Source organism: Balaenoptera borealis (genome assembly GCF_965194805.1).
Source record: "Balaenoptera borealis genome assembly, chromosome: 3".
Classification (NCBI taxonomy): Eukaryota; Metazoa; Chordata; class Mammalia; order Artiodactyla; family Balaenopteridae; genus Balaenoptera; species Balaenoptera borealis.
In genome coordinates this window covers 87,167,271-87,190,644 of record NC_138866.1, presented here as the reverse complement: position 1 = coordinate 87,190,644, position 23,374 = coordinate 87,167,271, and the positions used below count along the sequence as shown (strand labels likewise).

Genomic DNA, 23,374 nt, shown 5'->3' with positions numbered 1-23,374 from the left:
GCCTTTTTATAGGCTTAGTTTTAGGTACTGGGCTGTAGGTAGAAAGATTAATTTTTCAGTAAAACTTTCAGGGAAAAAGATCTTCATGAACTTAAAATACTCAACTACATTGCTTTATATTCCATTCAAATATTTTTCAGTTTATAAATCAATCATCTTGGCCAACTTATTTATGTTGTTTTTAAATTGTATATGTTCTGCATTACCCATTTATTTAAAATATACTTATTAAATATCTACTTTGTGCTTGTTCCAGGAGAGATTTAGATGACTGCTTATGATATGATACACACATTTTCATGTATGATTATAACCTATCTCTTATCATCTCTGATGATGATTCCATCATATTAGGGAATCAGATGGTTTGCATAACTGTTTGAAATTTGTTGCTGGAAAACTATCACAGATTTTTTGTCTTTAGCAGATTCATAGGTCACCAGCAAAATTATTTTGAAGACTATTTGAAGAACGACCCGTTATGTGTTTTTGGAACTTTCATTTATGCATTAAAGGAGTAATTTTTCTATTTTACATGTATCATAGCCTGTGTTAAAATTTATTTTGTAAAAAATGTTATAGAATATTGGATTAACTTCATTTTTGCTGCCAGGTTACAGAACTGAGCTGTCCGATGTGGTAGGCAGTAAGCATATGTGGCTGTTGAACACTTGAAATTTTTTGGCTAGTGTGACTGAGGAACTGAATTCTTAATTGTATTTAATTACTTTAGATTTAAAGTCGGATACTTGATTCAGTTATTGGAGAACTCTTGAGTATGTTTGCAACAACTCTGGCTGTTCCAAGTTCTTAAATATAAATTTTTGAAGTCTAAATACAGGCCAGATATTTCCAATGAAAATTTAATTGTCCAAATTGAGATGTGCTATAAGTATAAAATAACTAGGTTTGAACACTTATGTGAAAAAAGATGTAAAATATCTCAATTTTTTAATATTGATTACATAATAGAGATAATATTTTGGATATACTAGGATAAATGAAATATGTTCTTAAAATTAGGTTCACTGGTTTCTTTTTACTTTTTTAATAAGGCTGCTAGAAAATTTACAGTGACAAATGTGCCTCACATTGTTTCTTTTGGACAGCACTGTTGTAGGACACTAGTGGAAGATATTGTTGTCTCAGGGCCTGGCACAGAGTGGAGATTCAGCAAGTATTGTTGAGTGAACTCTCTATCAGGTTGTTTATGGGTCCCCAACTTCATAGTCACCTGGTTAACATGATGGGGTTTTTAGTGTCCGTCTTCCTTCTATTATTATTCCTACAAGGTTGGAGCAGTGAAGTCTATAACTGTGTTTCGTCCTGTGTTTTAAATGGTTAGGCATACTTAAGACTGACATTTTCTTTAACTCTAACTCGAAGACATTTTTGACACTGTGGATGGTAGACATGTAGCTCATGTGGATTTAGCACTTCCTCAGGAAGATATGTATAATGAGCAGCAACAAGAGCCAGCCAAGAGTTCTTCCTTTACTTCATTGAAAGTGTCTCAAGACCTAGATGTTGTAGTGATGGTCAGCTCCTCCAACACTGCAATTGCTCTTAACTTAAATTTGTATTTCAGGTATGTAGATTACTTCCTTCTCTGATTTCAGGTAAATAATTAGAGCCATAAGAGGTTAAAAATGTACTTGTTAGCTTCTTTTTTTTTCTTTTAACCAGTTTTCTTCCTCTATTTCTTTTTTTTTTTTTTTTTTAAGATTTTAATTTATATGAAACTTCTTTTTTTGTTTTTTTTTTTAAAGATTTATTGATTGATTGATTGATTGTTATGTTGGGTCTTCATTTCTGTGCTAGGGCTTTCTCTGGTTGCGGCAAGCGGGGGCCCCTCTTCATCGCGGTGCACAGGCCTCTCACTGTCGTGGCCTCTCTTGTTGCAGAGCACAGGCTCCAGACGCGCAGGCTCAGTAGTTGTGGCTCACGGGCCTAGTTGCTCCGCGGCATGTGGGATCTTCCCAGACCAGAGCTCGAACCCGTGTCCCCTGCATTAGCAGGCAGATTCGCAACCGCTGCGCCACCAGGGAAGCCCTTCCTCTATTTCTTGATCACATTCTAGCTACTACCTAATGAGCTTGTTACTATATAAAAATATGTACAAGTGACCACTGGCTACCTTTTTATTTCTGGATACATATCCAAGTTTGATTTTGATTTATATTTATTATTATATATGGCTTATATCATCATACGTAAAAAGTAACCAAGCACAATTTTAAAAGCCCTTAGCTATTATACATTATCTACTCACTTCTTCTCAACACTAGAGTAGAAGAAAAATGGGATTTACCCTGTGTTAGAATTGTATCTTATGTGGGTTAGGGTCCTGGCTGCCTAGGGGATCACTTTTCACTTAAGGACTTTGACAAGATGTATTAACTGTGCTTTCTCCATTTTAGGATTTCCTCAGGTGTTTCCCTTGGAGGGCCCACACACTTCCTAAATATATTAGTGAAAATTGAGTATTTCTTTGTGTAGCTTTTTGATTTAGAAATTCTAATTGCTTCCAATTCTATAATGTTTGAAAGGAATATGTGTGTATGCATACACACACATACACACACGGCACCCTGTTTATTGAAACTTGCAAGTAGGGTAATCCACATTTATGACTTTCAGTATTAAGGGACATTTCAAACCATTAGGATTTTTGGTCCTAACTTAATATGAATGAAATAAACATATCCTTGAGAAATTGGGAATGTACTTTGATGGGTTTATTGCTCATTGTTTGGATTACAAAAAAGGGTTAATTTCATCTTCACATATCAGCCAGAACTTCTTACTACTGTGATTTTTTCATTTGTTTTCAATGGCCTTTTAATACTTTTTTTTTTTTTTAATCTTTGAGCAGGGATGATTGTCACATTTTCAGACTGTGTGCTTGTGTATCAGTAGGCCATTTTCACTGACTAAAATATATCCTGTATGTGTAGAGTTACCTTCTAATCAACTTCCTTGGAAAATAATTTGACAGGTGAGGGGGGGAAGGAAAGCCCACTCAGCTACTCTGATCCTTGAGTGTAGGGTTCTGTTCCTCTGGATGTTTTGGCAACACCGCAAGAGAAGAACACTGAAGTGGGCACCAGGCACATTCCTTTGAACAAATTTCATTGAACTCAGCCACTGGAACATCAGCCAGTGAAGAGCTGCTGTTCTGTTCCCTATAGTCAATTTAGGGATCTGTCCTGTCCAACTAAATGAGTGATCTCTGTTTGTTAATTATTTACATGAGTGCTCTTTAATTAGTATAATTTCTTGAGGAAGTTGACTGCATGTTTATTTTCTAAGTGTACTCTGAAATCTAACAGTGTTTTTTTACCATTCCTGCCTCCTGACCCTAGTTGTTCTTTCCTGCCATACAGAAAGTCAGCCACCCCTTTTCATTTTATCAAGTCCTATTCATGCTTTGAGATCCACCTCTTTCATGAAGTCATTCCTTACTAAAATCCCTTCCACTTGTAAATTTCTACTCATTTTATAATTTTTCTCTCCTTTGAACTTCTGTAGCACTTTTGCTTTGAACTACAGTTTAGCACTTAATTGTGTATAGTCTTGTATTATTTCTCTAATTTTTTTGTGTTGCCTACAGAGTTTGTAAGCTCCATGTAAGCTCCTCATGGTTTGTCCATTCAATTCACTGTCAATGACTTTTTCTTCCAGTTTACCTTAGCTGTCCATTCCCATAGTCATACCCAGGGCTTTGTCATTATATGACACGGCTCCTCCCCCAAATCACTCTTCTATACATCCCACTCTGAGCACAACTTGCCAAACTGTACAGCTTGCTTACTCAAGTACCCCCACTTCTCTCATCTGACCTCACTGGAATTTCTAATATGCTGACTTCACAAGTGAAGACAGGAGCCCCCTCTGTCTTCACTGCCCTCCCTTTACAGCATAGATTCTATGACCTGTCATTTCAGTCACTTTCTTGAATGAGCCCTAAACTCTTGCTCCTGCCCTGTGGTAGCACTTGATCTGACAAATCTTTTTTTTTTATTCTGTCTTCTCATTCCCTGCACTCAAGCAACTGAGCACTTGTGAGAAAACCACAGAGGAAAATTGATACCACTATAAGTTCACATCCAGGGCCTTCTGTGGTCTCTCATGTTGCCTGGAAATTTTACAATGATTTTTCATGAGTCCATTCTTTACAACAATGTTTTAAACCTCCATTTTCCTCAAACCTTTATTCATCTCTTTACCCCCAACTGTTCTTGGATGACTTTACCTCCAACTTTATAAAGGAAGTAGAACCCATCTAATGGGAGCTCCTTCAGTTTCTCACATTAAATTGCAAACCCACTTTCCTGCACTCGTCTTCTCCATCTTCCCTCCTGTTACAATGGAGGGATTCCCTTCTCCTATGAAGGCCAGTCCTTCTGTGTGTACTCTGGACCCCATTCCTTCCCTCCTTCTCAGGGACCGTTTTCTGTTTCCTCTCTTTTCTAGATCTCTAGCCTCTTTTAAGTATTAGATCCACATCCAGCTAATCACCAGGTCCTAGCCATTCTAGCTCCTGAGTGTGTCTTGAATCTGCCCACTTGTCTCAACTCCTCTGTCGTCATTGTGATCTATTCCACTGTCATCACTTACCTGAACTAGCTTACCAGCCTCGTAATTGGTCTCCCCATATCTGTTCTTCCCCCCTCAAATCCATCATCTACGGAGTAGCCAGAGTGGTGGTGTTACAATGCATGTCTTATCAGAGTATAGCCAGGTATGAACATCTGGGGCAGGGTATGTATCTTTTGTTGGTGCGGGAACTACCTTCTCCATGGATCATATTTTCTCACTGTCACCCTGCCTTCTCTAACATCATCTCCTTGACAAATGTATATCAAGCTGTTACCTTCAAATTGTTGAAAGGGTTAATAATTTAAGTGTTCAGGGGGTTTACATGCATCCCATTCTCCCCACAGCTACTCCTCTGTGTCTGATCATATGGCTTCTCTGCGTAAAACCCTTATTTAGCTTCTTCCCGCGCCGCCCCCCGACCCCAAGATAGAAGCTAAGAATCCTTAGTAGCCCATAAAACCTGACCCCATCTGGCTCTTGCCAAGCTCTCCAGCCTCATCTCACACCACCTTGCTTCTCATTCACTATGCTTTGACCACTGTAGCCTTCTTTGTCCTTCTGCAATGTGACAGCCCTCTTTCCACATACACTCTCCATCCACACCTGCACTCATACTTTGCTTTCCTAGCTTTTATGTGTTCCCCGGGTCTCAGCCTAAGTCTTAATTTGTGGTGGCGGTATGGTGACTGATTAAAAACCTGGGCTTATGGTCACATTCACCTGGTTCAAATCCAGCTCCACTGTTTGAGCCTTACTTTCTGTATCTACAAAACTGGCTTCTGTTTACCTCATAGGGTTGTTGAAAGGCTCAAATACCTTAGTTTAGGTAAAGTTTTTAGCACAACATCTACAATGTAGCAGATAATCCATGCTTTTATCTACATAAAGCTAACTTTCCTTAAGGGTCAAATATTTTTTAACTGACATAAACATTATATTAGTTTCAAATACACAACATATATCTATGTATATTGTGAAATGATCACCACAATCAATCTAGTTGACATCTATCTTCACACATAGTTACAACTGGGTCAAATTTTTAAGGCTGACTTTATCAATCTGCCTTAAGCAATGGAGGTAAGGAGTCTGGGTAAAGGAAACTTATTGTCTATACTCTTTCTACTCTGTAACACCTCCACCCCATACCCCCTTCCATTTTTTTAAAATATATATTTATTTATTTCATTTTTGGCTGCATTTGGCCCTTAGTTGCAGCGTGCAGGCTTTTCTCTAGTTGTGGCGCACAGGCTCCAGCGCACATAGGCTCTGTAGTTGCAGCACGCAGGCTCTTTAGTTGTGGCGTGCGGGCTTAGTCACCCCGCAATATGTGGGACCTTAGTTCCCTGACCAGGGATCAAACCCGCATCCCCTGCATTGGAAGGTGGATTCTTAACCACTGGACCACCAGGGAAGTTCCCCCCTTCCCCTGCCCTTCCATTTTTAACAGGAGCAATAATAACACAGATTTTGTTTGATCATCATTTTTTTTACCATGACTATTGTTTTTAAAACATAGGCAATACCCAGGACACCTACTATGTGAAAGAACACTAGAAGACATTCCTATTGAAGGCCCTAAGGGGATAGATGAAGATGATCCTGTTAATTCTGACTACAACATGAAACTGACCAAGTTTTCCTTCCAAGTTGATCGGTACAGAAACCTCCTTTTTGGATTTACTTTATTATTTCCATTTTTTGTCATGCTGATACTGTGCCTTTTCACTAAAAGTCTTTACAGAGGTAGACACTTTTATTTTCCTAAGTGCATCTTTGCTTGGTTTAGTGCTTTCCTTTGTGCCTTTCACTGTCACAGATGTAAGTTCTGCCCTATCTTCCAGGTCTTGGAAAGCCCAGCTGTCATCACTGAATGAAACAATCAAGAACTCCAAGCTGGAAGGTACCTGTTGTGCTCCGTGGTTCCAGGATATTTTGCATTTGGAGCCCCCTGAATCTGGTAACCACAGTACCAGTGTGCCAAACTGGGCCTTCACTCCACAGGATGTAATGTGCAGCCAGTATAGTTTTCCACAGAAAGGTCCTGCCAAGACCAGTGATTCAGGAAGATCATGGAAAAGAATACACATCAGTGAACAGGAGGAACCCCTTGAGCTTACATGTATGTCTGTGACAGGCTTCACTGCGCTGTTTACTTGGTCAGTTGAAAGGACGGGCTGTACCATTGTCCTGTGGGATTTGGAGACCCAGAGCATGCAGTGTTTTTCGCTGGGCAAGAAGTGTATTCCTGTAGACAGTGGTGGAGACCAGCAACTGTGCCTTGTTTTGACAGGTGAGAATGTCTTGTATCAGGTTGAAATCCATGCTGAGAGGTGCTCTCTTACCTATTTTACTTCTGCTGCCCGGGTGGTGGTGGTGCCTACTCCTCTAAGCCTAGGCTTTGATGGAGAAAATTTGGTGTTACTCTCAGTAATGTTGTCTCATGTGTTTGATTTTTAATTAAGGTTATTTCTGCTCAGCTAAGTGCTAGGACTGAGTCAGGAAGAGTTTAAGAGTAAGAAAGGTTGGTTTTAACCCAGCGAGTCGTTCATGGGACTTCAGTCTGTACAGGCAAAGGTTGCAAGCTGTTAGCTCGTGGGCCATGCATGAACTCAGATTCATTTTGTTTGGCCTACACTACCTAGGCTTTTTAAAAAATATTTTATTTATTATAAACATGTAAAATTAGAGGGTTTCACACGAAATCTGGAATTTCAGTTGTTACTGAAAAATTAAAAGATCTGCCACACTGCCCCTCATCCCTCATAGTAATTTATGGATTGGAGCCAAATTTCAGTGCTCTTAGATGGGTTAGTTTCTTTCAGGTTAGGTTTTCTTGCACTTCTTCTCCCCACCTGTTTGGTCCCATAGGCATTTGGGTTTGGTGTGTCAGATATACATTGATTCAGCATTTATGCCATAACCTCCTATAAAGCTACTGAGTGTTCTCATTGAACTAACCATGTGTTTCTTCTTCAGTATCTCAATTTTGGTAATCATGTATTTCTTTGTGTCAAGAGGATGCTATTAATTGTTTTATTTTAGTAAACCAGAAATCTGACATCTCGGTAAATAGTTAAAGGTTCCAGGTATTGATTGTGCAATATAGTACAATGTAGAAAAGAGAGGTTCAATGTTATTTCATAGGATGCATTGTTCTTATGAGAATTTGTCTTGCAGTTACTGTTTTAAAAAATAACATTCTTTGAAAAATCATGATGAATTTATTACTTCAGGTCATTAGTTACTAGTACCCAATAAATCTATTTGTAATTACAATGCTGAAGTATTGAGTAATTAGAAATTCCTGTCATAATCCTAAAACCTAACTCCTAATAATTTATTAAAGCTAACTTTTTTTTCTTATAGAAGGTGGACTCTCTCTGATTTTGTTTGGTTTGACTCAAGAGGAATTTTTAAATAGGCTAATGATCCATGGAAGTGCCAGCACTGTGGACTCTCTTTGCCATCTCAATGGTTGGGGGAGGTGCTCCATTCCTATACATGCACTAGAGGTAACAGAATTAATGTCTGTAGAACTTTGCTTGGTTATTTTCTGTCATCTACCCTTATTTGACTAACAATTTCGGAGATTCATTTAACTTAGCAGCAAAGGATCTGTAGCCTCTACCCATCCGTTTGGTTAGTTTTGGTGGTTTTTTTACCATAATTTTGCTTAGCAGTTTACCCTTTTCGGCTTTAAAAGATTATAATAAACACTATTTAAGAAAGAAAAAGTTACGAGAGTTGGAGGCAACAATAAGCTGATGAGAATAAATGAAGTGGAAACAAGCTATGGAAAGCTCGAGCAGGAGTGATCTCTTATTCCTACTCTATAGCCCCTAATCCTCTAATCCAGCTGTGGTAGTGACATACCTGAATTTATGTAGCATTTTATAGTTCACAAACACTCTTTTTTATGAATTCTCTAAATTGTGCTAAAATAATCACATGCGACGGGTTGGGTAGTTTTTATTCATTTCATTTTACAGATGAAAAACGTAAGGCTCAGAAGGGTTGAGTGAGTGGCCCATAGCCATACTAATAAGGCAGGGTCTAGAATCAAAATCAGGGCACTTTCTACTGTAGCACACAGCCCAGCAAGGTCGAAAACTGGAAGTTAATAATGTTATGTACCAGACTGTTTTTTTAGTGGCAGCTTTATTGAGATATAATTCACATACCATAAAATTCACCTATCTAATGTACAATTCAGTGGGTTTTAGTATATTCAGAGTTATACAACCATCCTGTGTAATTCCAGAACATTTTCATCACCCCAAAGAGAAACAGCGTACCCATTAGCAATCACTCCCAATTCCTCACAAACCCTAATTTCTAAACACTTAATCTCGTTTCTGTCTCTGGATTTGCCTATTCTGACAATTTCATATAAATGGAATTATAAAAAATGTGGCCTTTCATGACTGGCTTCTGTCGTTTGGCATGTTTTCAAGGCTCATCCATGTCGCATGTGTCAGTACTTCATTCGTTTTTATGGCTGAATAACATTCCATTATGTGGATAAAGCAGATATTTTTTATCCATTCATCAGTCGATGGACATTTAGGTGGTTTTTCCTTTTTGGCTGTTAGGAATTATCCTGTGATGAAAGGTGGTGTACTAGTTTTTGTGTCGTCATGTGTGTTTATTTCTCTTGGGTATACACCTGGCAGTGGAATTACGAAGTCATTTAACTTTCTGAAGAACCACCAAACTGTTTTCACAGTTTCACAGTTTCACAGTGGTTACACTATTTTACATTCCCACCAGCAATGTGTGGGAGTTCCTGTAGCTCTCCATTCTCACCAAAACTTGTTATTGTCCAATTTTTTATTATCATAGCCATCCTACTAGCTGTGAAGTCAAAGTGAAGTGGTATCTCGTGTGGTTTTGACTTGCATTTCCTAATGACTAATGTGTTGAACATGTTTTCAAATGCTTACTGGCCATGTGTGTATCTCTTTGGAGAAATGTCTACTTAAATCCTTTGTTCATTTTGTAATTGAGTTATTTGTTTTTATTTTTGAATTCTAAGAGTTCTTTCTATATTCTAGACCTTTATGAGATATATGATTTGTAAATATTTTCTCCTGTTTTTATGGGTTGTCTTTTCACCTTCTTGATGGTGTCCTTTGAAACACAAAAGTTTTTAATTTTGATGAAGTTAGTTTACCTTTTTTCTTGTTTTTTGGGTTTTTTTTTTTTGGTCACTTGGGCTTTTGGTGTCATATCTAAGAAACCAGTGCCTATTCTGAGGTCATGAAGATTTACTCTTATAAGAGTTTTATAGTTTTAGTTCTTACGTTTAGGTCTTTGATGCATTTTGATTAATTTTTGTGTACGGTCAGTGGAAGGGACCCAACCTCATTCTTTTGCATGTGGATATTCAATAGTCCAGCACCATTTGTTGAAAAACTTACCTTAATATACTACAAAATATTTATTGTAGAAAATTTGAGAATGGGAGAAAAAAGAAAATTAGTCTCTTATAAATCTATTATTCAGAAGGAATAGTGTTTACTCTTAGGTTATTTCCTATAGTTATTTTTCCTAAATATTAATGTTAATAGTCAGATACTAGCTCATTAATTTTCTTATCTATAGATAAATATTGTTTATTATTTCCATTTTATAGGTGAGGGAACACAGAGACGTTGTGAATTCTTATTTTGTTTGTTTGTTTGTTTGTTTTTATACTGCAGGTTCTTGTTAGGCATCAATTTTATACACATCAGTGTATACATGTCAATCCCAATCGCCCAATTCAGCACACCACCATCCCCAACCCACCGCAGTTTTCCCCCCTTGGTGTCCATAAGTCTGTTCTCTACATCTGTGTCTCAACTTCTGCCCTGCAAACCGGCTCATCTGTACCATTTTTCTAGGTTCCACATATGTGCGTTAATATATGATATTTGTTTTTCTCTTTCTGACTTACTTCACTCTGTATGACAGTCTCTAGATCTATCCACGTCTCAGCAAATGACTCAATTTCGTTCCTCTTTATGGCTGAGTAATATTCCATTGTATATATGTACCACATCTTCTTTAACCATTCGTCTGTCGATGGGCATTTAGGTTGCTTCCATGACCTGGCTATTGTAAATAGTGCTGCAATGAACATTGGGGTGCATGTGTCTTTTTGAATTATGGTTTTCTCTGGGTATACGCCCAGTAGTGGGATTGCTGGATCATATGGTAAATCTATTTTTAGTTTTTTAAGGAACCTCCATATTGTTCTCCATAGTGGCTGTATCAATTTACATTCCCACCAACAGTGCAAGAGGGTTCCCTTTTCTCCACACCCTCTCCAGCATTTGTTGTTTGTAGATTTTCTGATGATGCCCATTCTAACTGGTGTGAGGTGATACCTCATTGTAGTTTTGATTTGCATTTCTCTAATAATTAGTGATGTTGAGCATCTTTTCATGTGCTTCTTGGCCATCTGTATGTCTTCTTTGGAGAAATGTCTATTTAGGTCTTCTGCCCATTTTTGGATTGGGTTGTTTGTTTCTTTAATATTGAGCTGAATGAGCTGTTTATATGTTTTGGCGATTAATCCTTTGTCTGTTGATTCGTTTGCAAATATTTTCTCCCATTCTGAGGGTTGTCTTGGTCTTGTTTATGGTTTCCTTTGCTGTGCAAAAGCTTTGAAGTTTCATTAGGTCCCATTTGTTTATTTTTGTTTTTATTTCCATTACTCTAGGAGGTGGATCAGAAAAGATCTTGCTGTGATTTATGTCAAAGAGTGTTCTTCCTATGTTTTCCTCTAAGAGTTTTATAGTGTCCGGTCTTACATTTAGGTCTCGAATCCATTTTGAGTTTATTTTTGTGTATGGTGTTAGGGAGTATTCTAATTTCATTCTTTTACATGTAGCTGTCCAGTTTTCCCAGCACCACTTATTGAAGAGACTGTCTTTTCTCCATTGTATATCTTTGCCTCCTTTGTCATAGATTAGTTGACCATAGGTGCGTGGGTTTATCTCTGGGCTTTCTATCCTGTTCCACTGATCTATGTTTCTGTTTTTGTGCCAGTACCATATTGTCTTGATTACTGTAGCTTTGTAGTATAGTCTGAAGTCAGGGAGTCTGATTCCTCCAGCTCCGTTTTTTTCCCTCAAGACTGCTTTGGCTATTCGGGGTCTTTTGTGTTGCCATACAAATTTTAAGATGATTTGTTCTAGTTCCATAAAAAATGCCATTGGTAATTTGATAGGGATTGCATTGAATCTGTAGATTGCTTTGGGTAATATAGTCATTTTCACAATATTGATTCTTCCAATCCAAGAACATGGTATATCTCTCTATCTGTTGGTATCATCTTTAATTTCTTTCATCAGTGTCTTATAGTTTTCTGCATACAGGTCTTTTGTCTCCCTAGGTAGGTTTATTCCTAGGTATTTTATTCTTTTTGTTGCAGTGGTAAATGGGAGTGTTTCCATAATTTCTCTTTCAGATTTTTCATCATTGGTGTATAGGAATGCAAGAGATTTCTGTGCATTAATTTTGTATCCTGCAACTTTACCAAATTCATTGATTAGCTCTAGTAGTTTTCTGGTGGCATTTTTAGGATTCTCTATGTATAGTATCATGTCATCTGCAAACAGTGACAGTTTTACTTCTTCTTTTCCAATTTGTATTCCTTTTATTTCTTTTTCTTCTCTGATTGCCGTGGCTAGGACTTCCAAACTATGTTGAATAATAGTGGTGAGAGTGGATATCCTTGTCTCGTTCCTGATCTTAGAGGAAATGCTTCCAGTTTTTCACCATTGAGAATGATGTTTGCTGTGGGTTTGTCATATATGGCCTTTATTATGTTGAGGAAAGTTCCCTCTATGCCCACTTTCTGGAGAGTTTTTATCATAAATGGGTGTTGAATTTTGTCAGAAGCTTTTTCTGCATCTATTGAGATGATCATATGGTTTTTATTCTTCAGTTTGTTAATATGGTGTATCACATTGATTGATTTGCGTATATTGAAGAATCCTTGCATCCCTGGGATAAATCCCACTTGATCGTGGTGTATGATCCTTTTAATGTGTTGTTAGATTCTGTTTGCTAGTATTTTGTTGAGGATTTTTGCATCTATATTCATCAGTGATATTGGTCTGTAATTTTCTTTTTTTGTAGTATCTTTGTCTGGTTTTGGTATCAGGGTGATGGTGGCCTCATAGAATGAGTTTGGGAGTGTTCCTTCCTCTGCAATTTTTTGGAAGAGTTTGAGAAGGATGGGTGTTAGCTCTTCTCTAAATGTTTGATAGAATTCACCTGTGAAGCCATCTGGTCCTGGACTTTTGTTTGTTGGAAGAGTTTTAATCACAGTTTCAATTTCATTACTTGTGATTGGTCTGTTCATATTTTCTGTTTCTTCCTGGTTCAGTCTTGGAAGGCTATACCTTTCTAAAAATTTGTCCATTTCTTCCAGGTCGTCCATTTTATTGGCATAGAGTTGCTTGTAGTAGTCTCTTAGGATGTTTTGTATTTCTGTGGTGTCTGTTGTAACTTCTCCTTTTTCATTTCTGATTTTACTGATTTGAGTCCTCTCCCTCTTTTTCTTGATGAGTCTGGCTAATGGCTTATCAATTTTGTTTATCTTCTCAAAGAAGCAGCTTTTAGTTTTATTGATCTTTGCTATTGTTTTCTTTGTTTCTATTTCATTTATTTCCGCTCTGATCTTTATGATTTCTTTCCTTCTGCTAACTTTAGGTTTTGTATGTTCTCCTTTCTCTAGTTCCTTTAGGTGTAAAGTTAGATTGTTTACTTGAGGTTTTTCTTGTTTCTTTAGGTAGGCTTGTATAGCTATAAACTTCCCTCTTAGAACTGCTTTTGCTGCATCCCATAGGTTTTGGATCGTCGTGTGTTCATTGTCATTTGTCTCTAGGTATTTTTTGATTTCCTCTTTGATTTCTTCAGTGATCTCTTGGTTATTTAGTAACCTAGTGTTTAGCCTCCATGTGTTTGTGTTTTTTACGTTTTTTTCCCTGTAATTCATTTCTAATCTCATAACGTTGTGGTCAGAAAAGATGCTTGATATGATTTCAATTTTCTTAAATTTACTGAGGCTTGATTTGTGACCCAAGTTGTGATCTATCCTGGAGAATGTTCCGTGAGCACTTGAGAAGAACGTGTAATCTGCTGTTTTTGGATGGAATGTCCTATAAATATCAATTAAATCTATCTGGTCTATTGTGTTATTTAAAGCTTGTGTTTCCTTATTTATTTTCATCTTGGATGATCTGTCCATTGGTGTAAGTGAGGTGTTAAAGTCCCCCACTATTATTGTGTTACTGTCGATTTCCTCTTTTATAGCTGTTAGCAGTTGCCTTATGTATTGAGGTGCTCCTGTGTTGGGTGCATGTATATTTATAATTGTTATATCTTCTTCTTGGATTGATCCCTTGATCATTATGTAGTGTCCTTTCTTGTCTCTTGTAACATTCTTTATTTTAAAGTCTATCTTATCTGATATGAGTATAGCTACTCCAGCTTTCTTTTGATTTCCATTTGCATGGAATATCTTTTTCCATCCCCTCACTTTCAGTCTGTATGTGTCCCTAGGTCTGAAGTGGGTCTCTTGTAGACAGCATATATATGGGTCTTGTCTTTGTATCCATTCAGCAAGCCTGTGTGTTTTGGTTGGAGCATTTAATCCATTCACGTTTAAGGTAATTATCGATATGTATGTTCCTTTGACCATTTTCTTAATTGTTTTGGGTTTGTTTTTGTAGGTCCTTTTCTTCTCTTGTGTTTCCCACTTAGAGAAATTCCTTTAGCATTTGTTGTAGAGCTGGTTTGGTGGTGCTGAATTCTCTTACCTTTTGCTTGTCTGTAAAGCTTTTGATTTCTCCATCAAATCTGAATGAGATCTTGCCGGGTAGAGTAATCTTGGTTGTAGGTTCTTCCCTTTCATCACTTTAAGTATATCCTGCCACTCCCTTCTGGCTTGTAGAGTTTCTGCTGAGAAATCAGCTGTTAACCTTATGGGAGTTCCCTTGTATGTTATTTGTCATTTTTCCCTTGCTGCTTTCAATAATTTTTCTTTGTCTTTAATTTTTGCCAATTTGATTACTATGTGTGTCGGTGTGTTTCTCCTTGGGTTTATCCTGTATGGGACTCGCTGTGCTTCCTGGACTTGGGTGGCTATTTCCTTTCCCATGTTAGGGAAGTTTTCGATTATAATCTCTTCAAATATTTTCTCTGGTCCTTTCTCTCTCTCTTCTCCTTCTGGGACCCCTATAATGCGAATGTTGTTGCATTTAATGTTGTCCCAGAGGTCTCTTAGGCTGTCTTCATTTCTTTTCATTCTTTTTTCTTTAGTCTGTTCAGCAGCAGTGAATTCACCATTCTGTCTTCCAGGTCACTTATCCGTTCTTCTGCCTCAGTTATTCTGCTATTGATTCCTTCTAGTGTAGTTTTCATTTCAGTTATTGTATTGTTCATCTCTGTTTGTTTGTTCTTTTATTCTTCTAGGTCTTTGTTAAACATTTCTTGCATCTTCTCGATCTTTGCCTCCATTCTTATTCCGAGGTCCTGGATCATCTTCACTATCATTATTCTGAATTCTTTTTCTGGGAGGTTGCCTATCTCCACTTCATTTAGTTGTTTTTCTGGGGTTTTATCTTGTTCCTTCATCTGGTATGTAGCTCTCTGCCTTTTCATCTTGTCTATCTTTCTGTGAATAAAAGGTTGTGAATTCTAATACAGATATAGTTGGACACTAAGCAGTTGCACCAGGGTTTGAACCCAGGCAGTGTGACTGTAAAGCCTCTGTCTTTATACATAGTGTGTCCATGTAGTGAGTTTAATTAGGATGATGTGGTATTACAGCATTGTTTTGGCCTTAGTTTCCCCCCACATACAAACGAGTGAATTTGTTGAGACTCAGGGATAGCCTAGTAAGTACTCAGTTTCATAAATGTTCCATGTGTGTGAAAATTGAATATGCATTTTCCAGTTGTCACAGTGGTACTTCCATCAGAAGTAGTTAGAATTTTCATACTTTCCTCAGTTTCTCTTAATCTCTCTTAACTCATGTCTTTGGATAATTCCTTTATATCACTCTTTCAGCTCGTTATTTCTCTTTTCAGCTATATCTAATCTGGTATTAAATACATCCACTGAGCATCTAGTTTCAATTTTTATTTTTTTTATTTCTAGAATTACTATTTGGTCATTATTTTTAAATGTGTTATTTTGAAATTTTTCAAATTTATAGGAAAATTATAAAAATAGTAAAATGAGCATCCATTTACCTCTTTCCCATTTACCGACTGTTAACATTTTGCCACATTTGTTTTGACTGTATGTGTACTTCTTATTTTTGCTGAACTATTTGAAAGTTGCAAACTTCATAACTTTTCATTCTAAGTACTTTAACGTATATCTCCTAAGAGCAATAATGTTCTTATTTAACCATACATAATATAGTTTTTCCTTTCACTACCTAGTGCAAAGGCATGGTTTGTTTATGGTCTCCCTCTGGTGGAGTAATTTTTCTAGTTCATCTTCTCTTGGAGATTGTCACTGTGCATAGACCCTAGGTTTATCCTCTCTTTTCTTCCTTCACACATAACTTTCACCAATACCTCTCACCTGGCCTGCCTGGCCTAGCACCCCGAACTTCAGCCCGTTGATTCTCAGTGTGGTCCCCAGACCAGCAGCATCACTATCTCCTGCAGATTTATTAGAAATGTGAATTTTCAGGCCCCACCCCAGACTTAGGGAATCAGAGTCTCTGGGGAATGGGCTCAGCAATCCACATTTTAACAAGCCCTCCAGGTGATTCTTAGGCACAGTGCTTTAGGCTAGGCATGGGAAAGTTTTTCTGTCAAGGACCAGAAAGTAAATATTTTAGGCTTTCCAGGAAGATTTCTGTTACAAATACTCAGATATGTCATTATAGCCATTGACAATAGGTAAATGAACGGATGTGGCCATGTTCCCATAAAACTTCATTTACAAAGACAGACAGGAGTTGAATTTGGTTGGTGGGCCCTGTTTTTCAGCCCCTGCTTTATTTAGGCCATCAGAGATTTGTTTGTACTCTCTGTGGATTTTTCTTTCTTTCCAGTTCAACTGAGCATTTAAAGGTATATTTTATAAACACACACACATAATTGACCCGTGAACAACATGGGTTTGAGCTGCGCGGGTCCGCTTGTATGATGACTTTTTTCAATAGTGAGTACTACAGTACTGCACAATCCAAGGCTGGTTGAATACATGGATGTGGAACCTCTGATTCAGAGTGATGACTGTAGAGTTATACATGGGTTTTCCACTGCACAGGAGGGTCAGCGTCCCTAACTCCTGAGTTGTTCAAGGGTCAACTGTATATATATTTTTAAATCTGTGATTTTTACGTGTTCTTTATAGAAAACTTTCCTCAGATGCCTACTTTAGAAATGGGAGTCTGTATTTAGCCTGCTTTTTCAGTTTAACTTTGTATCGTACTGCTTTAACATTTTAATTCAAATAGACGATAACTGTGAGGGTGATCCCTGAGTACCTAGCTTTGAATGGTGTTAGAATTACAGAATGGTAGAGCTAAAGCAGAACTGATGTTCAGAAAGGTTACAGAGACCTGCCCCAAGTCACATGGTCATTGTCAGAATCCTCACTAGAACTCAGGTACTCTTGCAAGATAAAGATAGCCTTGTGGGGACTTCCCTGGTGGTCCAGTGGTAAGGAACTTGCTTTCCAATGCAGCAGGCGCGGATTCGATCCCTGGTCAGGGAACTAAGATCCCACATGCTGCGGGGCAACTAAGCCTGCACGCCACAACTACTGAGCTCACGCGCCTCAACTAGAGAGCCTGCGTGCCACAAACTACAGAGCCCACGTGCTCTGGAACCCGCACACCACAACTACAGAGCCCACGCACCCTGGAGCCTGCACACCACAACTAGAGAGAGAAAACCCGCATGCCCCAACTAGAGAGAAGCCTGTGCGCTGCAACGAAGAGCCTGTGCGCCGCGATGAAAGATCCTGCATGCCTCAACGAAGATCCCGCGTGCTGCAACTAAAGACCTGACGCAGCCATAAATAAATAAATAAATAAATAAAAATCTTAAAAAAAAAAAGATAGCCTGTGTCTCTTTGTGTTAGTACATTAAGTTGTAAAGTTTAAAAAATCTGTATCCCAATTTTTTTTCCTATTGTAATTTTTTTCTGATTTTCTCTCACCTCAGGCAGGAATAGAAAATCGTCAGCTGGACACAGTAGATTTCTTTTTGAAGAGCAAGGAAAATCTTTTGAGTCCATCCTCAAAATCTTCTGTACCTGATCAGTTTGATCACTTTCCATCCCATTCATATTTAAAACGTAAGTAGAGACTTCTACATTTGTATTTATCATTTTTCCTTTTTAATCACTTTCAAATTATTGTGTTTTCTGATGACTTATTTATTTGCCAGGTGTCAGTCATAACATTTTATTTACTTTCTGGAATCTTGAGATAGTTGTGAGAATCTATAAATGTTCTTATCATATGTTGGGTGTTGATTATTCATATCCTGTACTGTGCTTTGTATTTTTGGTATGTAAAGAAGAGATGATCTTTCAAATTCAAGAGAATTTTATTCAAAAGAGAATAAAATTCATTTGCACAAATTTCCTACTCTTGAAATTGTCTGAGATATTGATGTATAGTGGCAGTGCAGCTGGCTGAGTTGGGGACTGGGACTTGTTATAAGACTTTCCAGCCTGACTCTTCTGCTTTTTTGCTACATTACCAACACTTCTTTTCAGGACTTTGGCTTTCACTTATTTATTTATTTTTTAATCAGTCATCAATTTTATACACATCATTGTATACATGTCAATCCCAATCTCCCAATTCAGCACACCACCATCCCCACCCCACCGCGGTTTTCCCCCTTGGTGTCCATACGTTTGTTCTCTACATCTGTGTCTCAACTTCTGCCCTGCAAACCGGTTCATCTGTACCATTTTTCTAGGTTCCACATAGATGCGTTAATATACGATATTTGTTTTTCTCTTTCTGACTTACTTCTCTCTGTATGACAGTCTCTAGATCCATCCACGTCTCAACAAATGACCCAATTTCGTTCCTTTTTATGGCTGAGTAATATTCCATTGTATATATGTACCATATCTTCTTTATCCATTCATCTGTCGATGGGCGTTTAGGTTGCTTCCATGACCTGGCTATTGTAAATAGTGCTGCAATGAACATTGGGGTGCATGTGTCTTTTTGAATTGCGGTTTTCTCAGGGTATATGCCCAGTAGTGGGATTGCTGGGTCATATGGTAATTCTATTTTTAGTTGTTTTTTTTTTTTTTTTTTTTAGTTTTTTAAGGAACCTCCATATTGTTCTCCATAGTGGCTGTATCAATTTACATTCCCACCAACAGTGCAAGAGGGTTCCCTTTTCTCCACACCCTCTCCAGAATTTGTTGTTTGTAGATTTTCTGATGATGCCCATTCTAACTGGTGTGAGGTGATACCTCATTGTAGTTTTGTGTTTTTTTTTTTTTAATTTATTTTATTTATTTATGGCTGGTTGGGTCTTCGTTGCTGTGCACAGGCTTTCCCTAGTTGTGGCGAATGGGGGCCACTCTTCGATGCAGTGCACGGGCCTCTCACTGCGGCGGCCTCTCCTGCTGTGGAGCACAGGCTCCAGGCACACGGGCTTCAGTAGTTGTGGCACGCAGGCTCAGTAGTTGTGGCGCACGGGCCCAGCTGCTCTGCAGCATGTGGGGTCCTCCCAGACCAGGGCCCGAACCCATGTCCCCTGTATTGGCAGGCGGACTCCTAACCACTGTGCCACCAGGGAAGTCCTCATTGTAGTTTTGATTTGCATTTCTCTAATAATTAGTGACGTTGAACATCTTTTCATGTGCTTCTTGGCCATCTGTATGTCTTCTTTGGAGAAATGTCTATTTAGGTCTTCTGACCATTTTTGGTTTGGGTTGTTTGTTTCTTTAATATTGAGCTGCATGAGCTGTTTATATATTTTAGAGATTAATCCTTTGTCCGTTGATTTGTTTGCAAATATTCTCTCCCATTCTGAGGGTTGTCTTTTCGTCTTGTTTATGGTTTCCTTTGCTGTGCAAAAGCTTTGAAGTTTCATTAGGTCCCATTTGTTTATTTTTGTTTTTATTTCCATTACTCTAGGAGGTGGATCAAAAAAGATCTTGCTGTGATTTATGTCAAAGAGTGTTCTTCCTATGTTTTCCTCTAAGAGTTTTATAGTGTCCGGTCTTACATTTAGGTCTCGAATCCATTTTGAGTTTATTTTTGTGTATGGTGTTAGGGAGTGTTCTAATTTCATTCTTTTCCATGTAGCTGTCCAGTTTTCCCAGCACCACTTATTGAAGAGACTGTCTTTTCTCCATTGTATATATTTGCCTCCTGTGTCATAGATTAGTTGACCATAGGTGCGTGGGTTTATCTCTGGGCTTTCTATCTTATTCCATTGATCTATGTTTCTGTTTTTGTGCCAGTACCACATTGTCTTGATTACTGTAGCTTTGTAGTATAGTCTGAAGTCAGGGAGTCTGATTCCTCCAGCTCCGTTTTTTTCCCTCAGGACTGCTTTGGCTATTCGGGGTCTTTTGTGTCTCCATACAAATTTTAAGATGATTTGTTCTAGCTCCGTAAAAAATGCCATTGGTAATTTGATAGGGATTGCATTGAATCTGTAGATTGCTTTGGGTAATATAGTCATTTTCGCAATATTAATTCTTCCAATCCAAGAACATGGTATATGTCTCCATCTGTTGGTATCATCTTTAATTTCTTTCATCAATGTCTTATAGTTTTCTGCATACAGGTCTTTTGTCTCCCTAGGTAGGTTTATTCCTAGGTATTTTATTCTTTTTGTTGCAACGGTAAATGGGAGTGTTTCCACAATTTCTCTTTCAGGCTTTTCATCATTAGTGTATAGGAATGCAAGAGATTTCTGTGCATTAATTTTGTATCCTGCAACTTTACTGAATTCATTGATTAGCTCTAGTAGTTTTCCAGTGGCATTTTTAGGTTTCTCTATGTATAGTATCATGTCATCTGCAAACAGTGACAGTTTTACTTCTTCTTTTCCAATTTGTATTCCTTTTATTTTTTTTTCTTCTCTGATTGCCATGGCTAGGACTTCCAAAACTATGTTGTATAATAGTGGTGAGAGTGGACACCCTTGTCTCGTTCCTGATCTTAGAGAAAATGCTTTCAGTTTTTCACTGTTGACAATGATGTTTGCTGTGGGTTTGTCGTATATGGCCTTTATTATGTTGAGGTAGGTTCCCTCTGTGCCCACTTTCTGGAGAGTTATCATAAATGGGTGTTGAATTTTGTCAAAAGCTTTTTCTGCATCTATTGAGATGATCATATGGTTTTTATTCTTTAGTTTGTTAATATGGTGTATCACATTGATTGATTTGCATATATTGAAGAATCCTTGCATCCCTGGGATAAATCCCACTTGATCGTGGTGTATGATCCTTTTAATGTGTTGTTGGATTCTGTTTGCTAGTGTATTGTTGAGGATTTTTGCATCTATATTCATCAGTGATATTGGTCTGTAATTTTCTTTTTTTGTAGAATTTTGTCTGGTTTTGGTATCAGGGTGATGGTGGCCTCATAGAATGAGTTTGGGAGTGTTCCTTCCTCTGCAATTTTTTGGAAGAGTTTGAGAAGGATGGGTGTTAGCTCTTCTCTAAATGTTTGATAGAATTCACCTGTGAAGCCATCTGGTCCTGGACTTTTGTTTGTTGGAAGAGTTTTAATCACAGTTTCAATTTCATTACTTGTGATTGGTCTGTTCATATTTTCTGTTTCTTCCTGGTTCAGTCTTGGAAGGTTATACCTTTCTAAGAATTTGTCCATTTCTTCCAGGTTGTCCATTTTATTGGCATAGAGTTGCTTATAGTAGTCTCTTAGGATGCTTTGTATTTCTGTGGTGTCTGTTGTAACTTCTCCTTTTTCATTTCTAATTTTATTGATTTGAGTCCTCTCCCTCTTTTTCTTGATGAGTCTGGCTAATGGCTTATCAATTTTGTTTATCTTCTCAAAGAAGCAGCTTTTAGTTTTATTGATCTTTGCTATTGTTTTCTTTGTTTCTATTTCATTTATTTCCACTCTGATCTTTATGATATCTTTCCTTCTGCTAACTTTGGGTTTTGTTTGTTCTTCTTTCTCTAGTTCCTTTAGGTGTAAGGTTAGATTATTTACTTGAGATTTTTCTTGTTTCTTTAGGTAGGCTTATATAGCTATAAACTTCCCTCTTAGAACTGCTTTTGCTGCATCTCATAGGTTTTGGATCGTCGTGTGTTCATTGTCATTTGTCTCTAGGTATTTTTTGATTTCCTCTTTGATTTCTTCAGTGATCTCTTGGTTATTTAGTAACCTAGTGTTTAGCCTCCATGTGTTTGTGCTTTTCACGTTTTTTTCCCTGTAATTCATTTCTAATCTCATAACGTTGTGGTCAGTAAAGATGCTTGATATGATTTCAATTTTCTTAAATTTACTGAGGCTTGATTTGTGACCCAAGTTGTGATCTATCCTGGAGAATGTTCTGTGCGCACTTGAGAAGAACGTGTAATCTGCTGTTTTTGGATGGAATGTCCTATAAATATCAATCAAATCTATCTGGTCTATTGTGTCATTTAAAGCTTCTGTTTCCTTATTTATTTTCATTTCGGATGATCTGTCCATTGGTGTAAGTGAGGTGTTAAAGTCCCCCACTATGATTGTGTTACTGTCGATTTCCTCTTTTATAGCTGTTAGCAGTTGCCTTATGTATTGAGGTGCTCCTATGTTAGGTGCATATATATTTATAATTGTTATATCTTCTTCTTGGATTGATCCTTTGATCATTATGTAGTGTCCTTCCTTGTCTCTTGTAACATTCTTTATTTTAAAGTCTATTTTATCTGATATGAGTATAGCTACTCCAGCTTTCTTTTGATTTCCATTTGCATGGAATATCTTTTTCCATCTCTTCACTTTCAGTCTGTATGTGTCCCTAAGTCTGAAGTGGGTCTCTTGTAGACAGCATATATACGGATCTTGTTTTTGTATCCATTCAGCAAGCCTGTGTGTTTTGGTTGGAGCATTTAATCCATTCACGTTTAAGGTAATTATCGATATGTATGTTCCTTTGACCATTTTCTTAATTGTTTTGGGTTTGTTTTTGTAGGTCCTTTTCTTCTCTTGTGTTTCCCACTTAGAGAAGTTCCTGTAGCATTTGTTGTAGAGCTGGTTTGGTGGTGCTGAATTCTCTTACCTTTTGCTTGTCTGTAAAGCTTTTGATTTCTCCATCAAATCTAAATGAGATCCTTGCTGGTAGAGTAATCTTGGTTGTAGGTTCTTCCCTTTCATCACTTTAAGTATATCCTGCCACTCCCTTCTGGCTTGTAGAGTTTCTGCTGAGAAATCTGCTGTTAACCTTATGGGAGTTCCCTTGTATGTTATTTGTCATTTTTCCCTTGCTGCTTTCAATAATTTTTCTTTGTCTTTAATTTTTGCCAATTTGATTACTATGTGTGTCGGCGTGTTTCTCCTTGGGTTTATCCTGTATGGGACTTGCTGCGCTTCCTGGACTTGGGTGGTTATTTCCTTTCCCATGTTAGGGAAGTGTTCGACTATAATCTCTTCAAATATTTTCTCTGGTCCTTTCTCTCTCTCTTCTCCTTCTGGGACCCCTATAATGCGAATGTTGTTGCGTTTAATGTTGTCCCAGAGGTCTCTTAGGGTGTCTTCATTTCTTTTCATTCTTTTTTCTTTAGTCTGTTCAGCAGCAGTGAATTC

General features: G+C 37.7%; 1 protein-coding gene across 3 annotated transcripts in view; it reads left to right on the top strand.

The window, feature by feature from the left end:
• Positions 1 to 23,374, top strand: part of SPG11 (SPG11 vesicle trafficking associated, spatacsin) — an 88,689-nt gene that overhangs the window by 4,186 nt on the left and 61,129 nt on the right. For all 3 annotated transcript variants that reach the window (XR_014243525.1, XM_082388679.1, XM_082388678.1), the window contains exons 4-8: positions 1,387 to 1,588; positions 6,122 to 6,259; positions 6,447 to 6,895; positions 7,972 to 8,117; positions 17,796 to 17,928. Coding sequence is in view for 2 of the 3 variants with exons in the window: in XM_082388679.1 (XP_082244805.1) it covers positions 1,387 to 1,588; positions 6,122 to 6,259; positions 6,447 to 6,895; positions 7,972 to 8,117; positions 17,796 to 17,928 (1,068 nt within the window). In the remaining variant the exon portion in view is untranslated. The remainder of the gene's footprint in view (positions 1 to 1,386; positions 1,589 to 6,121; positions 6,260 to 6,446; positions 6,896 to 7,971; positions 8,118 to 17,795; positions 17,929 to 23,374) is intronic.